The sequence below is a fragment of the Diachasmimorpha longicaudata genome, chromosome 9, assembly GCF_034640455.1.
Source record: "Diachasmimorpha longicaudata isolate KC_UGA_2023 chromosome 9, iyDiaLong2, whole genome shotgun sequence".
In the NCBI taxonomy this organism is placed as follows: Eukaryota; Metazoa; Arthropoda; class Insecta; order Hymenoptera; family Braconidae; genus Diachasmimorpha; species Diachasmimorpha longicaudata.
This window is the reverse complement of record NC_087233.1, coordinates 2,955,921-2,966,570: the sequence shown is the minus strand read 5'-3', so window position 1 is coordinate 2,966,570 and position 10,650 is coordinate 2,955,921. Positions and strand designations below refer to the sequence as shown.

The 10,650-nt window shown below is 39.8% G+C and overlaps 1 protein-coding gene and 1 pseudogene across 1 annotated transcript; both read right to left on the bottom strand.

The window, feature by feature from the left end:
* Positions 1 to 2,197: 2,197 nt before the first annotated feature.
* LOC135165934 (pleiotropic regulator 1-like) lies at positions 2,198 to 5,554 on the bottom strand. The gene is made up of 2 exons (XM_064127750.1): positions 5,514 to 5,554; positions 2,198 to 3,646 (listed from the first exon to the last, which is right to left on the bottom strand). The coding sequence occupies exons 1-2, from the start codon at positions 5,539 to 5,541 to the stop codon at positions 2,559 to 2,561; spliced, it is 1,116 nt and encodes a 371-aa protein (XP_063983820.1). The 5' UTR covers positions 5,542 to 5,554; the 3' UTR covers positions 2,198 to 2,558.
* Positions 5,555 to 5,800: 246 nt separating this feature from the next.
* LOC135165932 (ribosome biogenesis protein BMS1 homolog) lies at positions 5,801 to 8,502 on the bottom strand (annotated as a pseudogene).
* Between the last annotated feature and the right edge of the window lie 2,148 nt (positions 8,503 to 10,650).

The following is a 10,650-nucleotide window of genomic DNA, read 5'->3' as shown; positions in this document are numbered from 1 at the left end:
CTGAACACATTGATTATTCGTATTTTAATGCTGCTTATTTGGGTATCAATAGATGATTTATTTGAATAGTTGATTGGTAACTTTTATTGTTAATTAGTGAAAATGGGTTAATATTGAAGAGGAATGAAGTTCTGATCTAAAAATGTGCGAATCACAATCCGGAACCGGACTTTTTGGGTATTAAGTCGAGATGGAGTGGGTTTACGAGGAAACCTTTGAGAATATTTTTTGTGGAGAATTACGTCGGCTGCGAAGAAGGTTTTATGACTTTTTTTGATAGGATGAATCTTTAATGAGATTATTGCACTTTGATGACGTGCGAAAAAATTGCAGATTGGAGACTGATGAATTTTCTGTTGGAAGAGGAAATTGTTAATTGATATTTTTCTCAATAATGAGTGGTTTTTATGAAAAATGTCACTCTACATTTTTTACAGAGAATTTCCTTGGCTACAATAAATGCTGAGAGCAATTTTTTGATAAAACCTCTGAGTGCCCAGATAATTCTCGATTTTTAAATACGTAAACAGGAAAATTTCCTTGAGACGTGGATTCGTTTGATTTTCCCCTCGACTACTTTCAAATTTATCTCACTAATGAATCACTTTAAGAAAAAATTTCATATTACTTCATTTGTAGAGAATTTCCTCGGCTACAAAAAAGGTCGTGTCATTTTATTACATCAGAGTGCGCGTTTTCGAGATAATCGCAATTTTCAATTAGACGAATAATCGTTTTCTACTGTTTGCCCATTTTTTTATATTATTGCTCGGCTTGACGTGGCTAGGTGTAAGTACAAGGTTTATGACCTCTACAGACTATTGTAAACGCCTAGTTAAATGATTAATTGAACAACATTCACTCCACGCAACTTTTCCGTACAAATATTTAATCATCGAATTTTTTCGCGATCAAAATCTCTTTGCAATCAAAATATTTCCAAATTAATTCTTTTTGAGGGTCAAAACTCGTGAAAATTTCGGAAAATCAATGAAATGATATTGTTTATCATATAAGAAAAGAAAAATCGAACGGTGCATTGAGGAATATATTTTTTTTAATTAAAAAACAATTTTGAGTTGTTGAAAGGTTCCGTATTTTTTCCATTTTTCAAATTTTTATCGACATTTTTAATCGAGGAATAGGGGGTGCCTAAAACTGCTTATCACTGTTAAAATTCCCTTATCCGTTATCTGTCCAATCCATCAGCGAATGGATGAGTAAAATACCTCGATAAAAAATGAGGGACAGATTGTGATAATTTCACTTCTGATTCCCTAATTGAGATATCGATCAAATAGTTTGAAAGCCATACGCAACAGTTTCTGGATCGAGTGGCTCAGGTCAGGGAAGCTTGACATTTGAGCTACCAAGTTATCCCTTCCCCCCCGCCCCTCTTTTAATTGAAAAAAATAAATATAGAAAATAAAATGATAAAACTCCTGGAAAATTATGAAAAAAAAAGATTTTATTTATTTCATTGAGCGAAAAGTAATTTTCATTGGGCGATTTCATCTGGATTCTCTGTAAACTACCCTGGGGAGTTCTGGAGGCAAGAGGGCAATACCAAAGTTTGGGGAGAAAATTGCTCAGTGAATTATGAAAATTAGTTGTTGAAAAAACTAATTATCCCAACGAAATAATGAATTTCCGGGACTAGTTGTTAGGTTCAACAAAATTGTTACGGAAATACAATAAACGAATTGCTTTTCATAATCCCCTAATTATGTGATTAGTATTTAATTTCGTTAACAAGTTGTTCGTAAATTTTAGTAATTGGTTGTTCATAATGATTAAATTATGAAATTTACAAAGTTGTTGAAGCTAAAATCGATTTCCACGAAGTTTATAATTATTTCATAAAGTCCTTAAACACGAAATTACTTAAAAAATTATAGAATTTCCAATTGTTTCTAATTTTACAAATTTCCTTGGCAAAAAAATTTTCAGGAATTCAAAAACTTGAAAATTTCTCGACTTCAAAACGTTTTTAAATTCATTATAAAATTTATCTGAATAAACAATATTTATCTCCGTTAGTAACGAAGTGATAAAATGAGATGAGTCACTTACAACCTCTTACCACTTAGTTATTGAATTAATTGAAATTAATAAATTATTCTGTTGGTGTGAAATATTTTCTTCTCCCAGTAAATATTAATCAATTTTACTGATAAACAAATAGCGAATAACATGAACAAATGAACAGAATTTAAAAAATAAAGTAGAGGAGTCCCTGAACCTGAGTTTGTAAAATCAAATAACTCCAAATATGGTGGCTTTGTGAAGCCGGCCTCCGTCAGAGCAGGTCATTTCCCAGAAGAAAATTATCATCTCGACGAGGAATTATAAATCCAATGAAATGTCCTCGTCAATTATAATATTCATTTATTTTCATTTTTTATACAAACTGCACAGCGAATAACTCATTATAAATAAATTTGAACGCCTCAAGATTTTGTTTTTGATGGTCATTCCATACTTTATAAAAATCCCTTATATTTATAAAATTATTTACAATTATACATTACAAATACTCTAAAGAAATGTCTTATGAATTAATATTTTCTTCGCTTAATGACATGTGGTCTCCAATTGACCGGATGTGTCTCCTCGTTGGCAGTATTGTCCTCCTTATAAAGCTTGATCGTCTTATCCGCCTCAGTGGTGATCATCCTAGTTCCAGACATATCAAACGTGACGCTGAAGATGCCACCCTCACTATCCATGGATCCAGGCTGTACAGGGGCCTGCAGTCTCTGGAAGTTATAGCCAGTCCTCCAGTCCCAGAGGTGCATCGTGCCATTGTCAGCCCCCGAGACCAATACTCCATCCTCATTAACAGCCAGACAATTGACGATAGCATTGTGTCCAGATAAATTCTGAAGGTACGTTCCATCAGGACATTTCCACTGTCTAATGTTGTCGGGGGAAGCCGAAGCGAACATATTTTGCGTAGGATGAAAGCACACTGATCGCACACTCTTTTTATGATTAGTCAGGGTCACCCTGCTCCTACCAGCAGCCAGATCCCACAATCTGATGGTGCAGTCATGACTTCCAGTGATTATCTGGGGCTCGGATGCTTGACAGATAACACTCGCGACGGTATTTGTGTGTCCCACTAGAGTGTGAACATTTGCTTTGGTTCGCATGTCCCAGACTCGTCCTGTGGAGTCTCGACCAGCTGTCACCAGGACGTCGATTGTTGGGTGAAGTGCCATGGAGTAGACGGCTGACAGATGTCCATGATAATGACGAATTACTTTATTGTATTCCAAATCCCAGCATTTCACTTGTCCATCTTCGCCACATGAAAATAAGTACGGATGCCTACGAGACACTGCTAAACCTCTGACACTACTGATGTGTCCAGTCAGGGAGACTTTCAGAACGCCACTAGCGAGATCCCAGATTTTTATCACTCTATCCCCAGATCCTGTGGCAAACCACTCATTGCCAGGTTCCACCGCACAACAGCGAACCCATCCCTGATGTCCACTGATGACTCGGTACAACTTCCAGGGAGCGTGACATTTCGGTTGGGCCATTGTGGGAGACTTGTTGATGTGTAGAGTCACTGCGTTCGTGGATGGATTGGCTGGAACGACTGCTGAACACTGCAGAACACTGCGAAGTTCGGGATCTAACTGATTAACAAGAATGCTGTTAGAGTACTCAGAGCCTTACCTGAGGACACAAGGAGAACATGGAGGGGATGGACGAAATGGAGGGGATGGAGGAAATGTAGAAAATTCGTAGTGGCGTCAGGGTTAATGATGGGATTAAGGGTTGGGCCAGACGTAGATGGGGTATGCCCGAAGCAATAAATTAATGGGAAATAGAAATAATAATGTAAAGTGTAATAGTGTAGTGTAGTGTAATGTAAGTGTGATAATTATTAAATTATGAAATTTACAAAGTTGTTGAAGCTAAAATCGATTTCCACAAAGTTTATAATTAATTCATAAAGTCCTTAAACACGAAATTACTTAAAAAATTATAGAATTTTCAATTGTTTCTAATTTTACAAATTTCCGTGGCAAAAAAATTTCCAGGAATTCAAAAACTTGAAAATTTCTAAACTTCAAAACGTTTTTAAATTCATTATAAAATTTATCTGACTATTTTCGACTTTTCAATTTTAAAAAAATTATTTGAAATTCAAAATCTCAGGCAATCATTCATCAAATAGTGTGAATATACTGTTTTTTCGAACCAAATTTACAATTGTTCAGGGTTGCGAATGACAAACATTAAATTCAAAATTCCCGATAAAAATCGTTCTATCACGTTCTAATGATAACAGATCCACATCTTGACCACAAGTATTTCTCGTAAAATTGCAGGTTCCCAAGACTCCGATGTTATCTAAAGCTCGTCAAACTGTCCCTCCAGATCTCGAGATAACAAAAATGGCCGATGGTACCACGAGCATCATCACAAGACGCGTCGTCCCTCGGGCACAACCTTCGGTCCATTCGAGGCGAAACGCAACTGGATGATGAATCCCATGACAGACTTTCCCATTCGCATATTTGGCTCCTCTCCATCAGAGACCTATCACCTGGACTACTCCAGCGAGGACACCAGCAACTGGATGTGCTTCATTGCTCCAGCTAGCAGTGCCACAGAGCAGAATCTCATTTGTTATCAATTCAAGTCCAATATATGCTACACAGCGATACGTGAAATAATTCCTGGAGAGGAGCTGCGGGTGTGGTATGCCCCATTCTACGCTACTAAAATACAAATGCCCCTCTACAACGTCGACATCATCTCCTCGGGATTTCCAGTTCCTGCACAAGACCTGCAGAAGTTCTCCTCCGAAGGCAGAACTAATCACGTCGAGACACTGAACAAAGAGATGGCTCTGGAGCTAAGGACGATAAAACGACCTGGGATTGCAAGATTTGTTCGGTTGCTGTGCATTTGGTACCCTCTTACGCAAAACATCTAATGGAACATTATAAATCCCTGTTGGGAGCCTTCTGCACCCTCTGCAATCGAAAATTCTGCAGCTATTCTGTTTTCCAGAAACACCGAGCGAAAAAACATCCAGAGTCGGTGACCGAATCTTTCGGTATTTCAACATCAGCCGATCCTCGACAAGAAAATGAACAAATATCATCCACCAATCTTCATCTGTTGGACACCAACTCCCTGACAACCTGATATCCCACGTTTGTTCATTTTCGACGAACATTTTGGAGTTTTCGTGAATATTAATAAAAGAATCATCTAAAATTTACGAGAGCTCTGTATATTTTCTGGGAGTTTCATAAGATTTTAGAATCAAAATCGAAGAAAAATGTTCCTTAAAATTGAACCCAGATGACTATGAATTACCTGAAAGGTGAAAAATTTTCTATTCACAAAAGTGTCTACAGCGCCTCTTCGTAGTAGAAAAAATGTCACCGAGAAAGTGATCAAGATCATAAATTTGTCGATCGTTCTCCCAACATCAGATGATAAACGAATAAGCCACCAACGATAAATGTTTAACAACATACCTTCAGAAAAATATGGAGTTATTACCATCTTCCGCTCTGCATCTTCATTACCTTCGTTTCCTTCCTAATCAAAGTTCTGAACACCTGTTTCTTGCAGCTCTCCTCGACCTCGGATTAGTCAGAATGACCCGAAACTTGTAGATTTTATATTCCCTAGGAAAGTCACTAAACGACGTTTGCACTTGAATTTTCAGATTTTTCGTAATTTCCGTCAAACAAAATAAAAAAAAATTATTCCAAAAATAAGATGGAGATTTGCTATTCTCTCAGGGCATTTTTCTAAGACCTGTTGGTTGATATTTTCGCTCTAAAAATTTGTAAAAATTGTCTAACCCGTGGCTTTCTTTCCCCTGTGCTCTTCCACTACAAAAAATGTCTCCCAAGGAGTTCTAAACGCCATAAATTTGTTATCAGGTGATAAAAAAAAAGACACCAAAGATAAATTTTAACAACATATTTAACAAAATATATTTTACACAATATACAATGATTACCGCCTCCCGGCCTGCATCCTCTTTTCCTTGATCTCCATCTTGCTCAAAGTTCTAAACACCTGTTTCTTCAGTTCTTTCTGCCTCTTCAGCTTCCTAGTCTCCTCGGCCTCGACCCTCTTCTGATAATCCTCGCTCATCCTCGCCTTGGTCGCCTCCTTCAGCTTTTCCTGTTTATTCGCATAATTAGTCCTAATGGACTTCATCAACTTGGCAACCTTCTCCTCCCTGACGTCCCTGACAACCGCCACTCTCTTGTCCTTGAACGTTTTCACTCGATTTCTCGGGAGAGGTGCCAACTTGGGTCTATCTCTGTAAGGCAGTTCCTTCTGGAGATTCTTCGGAATAATCAGTGGCTTGAAGACTCGCGGCTGCCTCTCAATCTCCATATAGAGCGAGCACAGGATTATAAAACCTGGGAACATCAATTTTATACAAAGTTCTGCAGAAGACGATGTCACTCAGTTAAATTTTGTCTTCAAAAGTTGCTCTGAAACAGCCCTCAGGTTTGCTAACAGCTTTTTTTAATCATTCCTCTGATCCCGGACACCGTCTTGATCCTGGCTCCCTCGAACTTGGCGACTTCCAGGGTAGAATTGAACATATCCTTGATAAAAGCGGTTTTTTTGTACACCTTCAGGGGAACCCCGTCAGCTTGAGCTTCTTCACAGTTCTCCTACTCTTGTCCAACTCCAGAATTGTTCCAGTAGCTGCGATTCTGAAGCCCGGAATTCTCGTTGAAACGTCCTGGACAGCGAGAAAGCCAGTCCCTTGAGGAGTAATTGGTCCCCAGAAGTGGGACATGCAGGCGACGTGTTCAGGCGTGTACTTGATCATCCTATTCCTCAAGTTGTCCTCCAGTTTCTAGTAAATCGGAATCGTCTGGAATCTTCTCCATCCAACAGAGAGAATCAGTGGATCTCTAGTCTTGAGGATCTTGGAGTACCACCTGTGCTTCTTCAATCTCCCTTGGACGTATCCAATGTTCTCCTCTGCATGGAGAAGACCCCCGACAATCAGGGGATACGTTGGATCCAGGTTTCTTATGAACTCGCAAGGAACTGATTCCCCTTCAACTCTGAGGTACATTCCAGGCCTGAAGCCTTCGAGTTGAATCCTGAGCTCATCATCCAGCCCTTCAAACTCAGATTTATTCAACTGCGCCTGCTTCTCCACCTCCTGCTTGAGGTCACCGTAGTAGCTCTTGGTCTCGGTGTTGTCGTATTCAGAATCGAATTGTTGCTTGAGCCTTCTCTTTTTCTCGAGCAGCTTCTTCCTCTCATCAGCCTCATCGGTGGGCAACTCTTCAGGGGGTTGGGCTGGATCTCCCTGCACCTTTTCCCCAGTCTCCAGGTCTTCAAAATCCCCAAACACTTGTTCGTCGCCCTCTTCCAAGTCGTCAAGTTCGAGAAGCTTCTCAGCATCTTCGGAGTCCTTCCATTTGCCTGTCACGAAACGATTTATCAAACAGAGTTTGTTGTCCTCTGTTGTCCAGTCCCTGTGGTGATCCCCTGAATGATAGACTGATTCTTCCCTATTCTTGAGCTCTCTTTCTTCGAGCTTTTGCTTTTGTTTTTCTGAAAGGACTTGGAAAATTCCCCCGACATTTTCATCCTCATTGTCATCATCATCCTGACTTTCATCGGTTTTCAGTGAAGCCGAAAACCCGTAGACGAGCTTCATGAGATTCACATTAGACTGTTGACAATTGAAGAAAGATTCTCGCGCATTTTTCGCCAAGTCTGTCTTCCATTGGAAACCTTCATCCTCTAAATCTTCACCATCTTCTTCGTCGTTGTCTGATAGTTCATCGAAGCTCTCCTCATCGTCTGACACACTCGCAGAGTCTCTTCTCGATTTGATTTGTTGGGAAATGGATGAAAATTTAGTGAGGCCCTCCGCTATTTTATCCTTAATTTCACAAGTTGGATTTTTGGACAAGGGTTGATGGACTACTGGTGCCTCAGAGAATGATTTTAAATCTTCTGTTGCAGCTTGAGCTCTCAATGAAGTCAACTCCACCTCCAAATCGTCTGGCTCACCTTCGATCTTCGGTCTTTTAGACAATTTATCGACTGTGTGGGAAGGCATTTTTCTTTTGCCAAGAGATTTGTCACCTCCGGCGACTTGTTCAGAATTTTCAAGCTGTCCATCTTCATCATCTTCTCCATCTCCAGAATCCCCAAAAACAACTTTCCTTCTGATCCTCCCACCATCCACAACATTCACCTGTCCATATCCACAATTCATCTCTTCCTGAACTTCCCCAGATTTTATATAACTAGCTCCACTGAAGAACTGCATCTCACTCTTCTCCAATTTTTCGTCCAAAGTCCCTTGAGTTTCCATCAACGACGAAATCATCCCAGTGTTCTCCTCCTGATGAGAATGCCTTCCTCCTAACTCAGGATGAACAGCATCTTTATCATAAGGTGAACGACCATAACGAGGTGAAGAATTCAAGTAGATTTATTTGTAATGAAGTTCAGGCCTTTGGTCTGGTGAACAACTCATCCGTATCTGTTAGCAGATAGAGTTGAAGATGTAACCTCACCTGAGACCTACCCCATTTCATAAATGGCCGACGGGGTAAAAAAAATTGTCTCGGCAGGGGCTAGAAAAGGGGGGTAGACAAATGGGGTTGATTTTTATAGGTACAGATCGACTCAGAATCACCCCCTGAGTCGATTTACCCACCCCTGTAGAGACATTTTTTTTTTACCCCGTCGGCCATCTTGGTAAAGGGGTAGTGAGGGTGGAAAAATGGGGTTGAAATTTATAGGTACCGATCGACTCAGAAGAAAACCATTCTCGCCATTAGTGGATCCAAGTGGTGATTTTGAAAGGGATAATGGGTTAACAGGTCGTAACTGAATCTGTCCCTAGATGGCTTTAGTCCATTTTGGGTGCGATTACGAGCAACAGGATGCCGTTCTTTTTTTTTAAATAAATTTTCACACATATTAATTCGCTTTGATTTATTCAGAGTTCGAAAATATCCGGTTAATAATTTGTTAATAAATAAAAAAATAAATAAATAAACACGCTTTCAAGATGAGAGTTTCATAGTCTGCTCTCTCACAAGCGGTCGTAGAGTTACCCGATCAGTATATTAAAGAAGAAAAATGTATTTATCTTTGAATGGGGTTCAGGTGGATTTTTAAAGGGTCACGAGGGTCCTTATTGGTTAAGCTAGGCCTCCTAGCAGCTTACCGTAAAAGCTAATTGAGAGGAAAAGAACCCCGAGATTTTGCACCCATTAATAGTCAAACATTTTGTTTTTTTTTACAGGGTAAGAGGGATATTAATTATTGTCACCTTAAAAATCCAACTATCATTTTAATTTATTGATTCAGCGATCCTTGTTTCCTACATAATTTCGATATCTCTTGCAGTGTCTTTTTTTAAAGAAATGGTGAATCATCATTCGAATTACCATTTGATATGATTCTCTTGAGGTATTTCGATTAATGATTAACCATTTATAGAAAAAATTGATATAATATAAATAAAAAAGAAAAAAAAAACGATGGAGGCTGGGATCGAACTCGAGTCTCTTGATACATGCTTAACTAATTGGCCAAGTGAAAATATTTCTCTCCTGACCGGGAAAAATAGATCTTTTAAATTAATTTTTGTAAACCTAAAAACGACATATTATGGCTGAAAAATCATAAACAAACATTTCAAAGGCGCAGATACCTATATCTCCACTCTGGACTTCTCCCCGTCGCACTCCCAGACGGGGGCAAAAATCCCACGCGTGGGAGTTTCATGCGCAACTGCCTCGCGCACCTACTGCTACGGGGTATGCCAAATCCCACGCGTGGGAGTTTCATGCGCAACTGCCTCGCGCACCTACTGCTACTGGGCATGCGCGCGACCACAGGCTCAAAGGTGGCGGATTTAATCATTTCCAATTTCTATTCTCTTTCAAACTATTATAATTATCATCTACTCATTAAACTCAGGTTCTCTCGAAGATTCTGTAAAACATGAAAAAGCATACAATTAATTTCTTTTTTCAGAACCAAACGGCCCTTTTCAGGGCCCCCAAATAATAAACGTGGAAAACTCAATAAAGTTTTGTTAATGATGTCCTGATCTTTTCTAAAAATGATTGCGTAATATTAATTCCATTTTATGTTTCTGACGAAAAAAAATTATATAATCCCACAATTGACCCTCTTGGACCGTGACCCACCCCCTTGTGACCCTCGAGACGCTTGATCCACCCCCAAGTGACCCTTGTGTGCCTTGACTCTTCCATAAAATTCTCTCCTAACATTTCATGCATCCCCCCTTACCCTCATAACCCATCAAACTTTACTTGATCGAATTCAACCGTTTAAACGTGGCGCCAAGCAACCTGCGCCCTAGCTAGAGCGCAGTGGTACGCGGAGTGGGGCAGTGGGAGACGTGTGGGACCCGCATCTGACACTGGGGTATCTGCATATCGGCCAAGCCGGTAACGCGGCGTTACCGGGTTGGCTTGGTTACCGGCAGTAGGACTCGTGGCGCCCCGTCTCCTCGGGGGTGAAATCACGTCGGTAACGTGGAGAAACTGGCGTCACTCAAACCCCGAGAACTGAGCCTCTACTTTGGTCTATCCTCTTTGGATGACTGTTTCAAAATTTAAATATTAA

Bases quoted from the DNA above. Each gene is read 5' to 3' on its own strand.
- LOC135165934 (XM_064127750.1), bottom strand. From the start codon at position 5,541: ATGGTAATAACTCCATATTTTTCTGAAG. The intron at 3,647-5,513 runs GTATGTTGTTAA...TTAATCAGTTAG, and splicing joins AACTCCATATTTTTCTGAAG to ATCCCGAACTTCGCAGTGTT.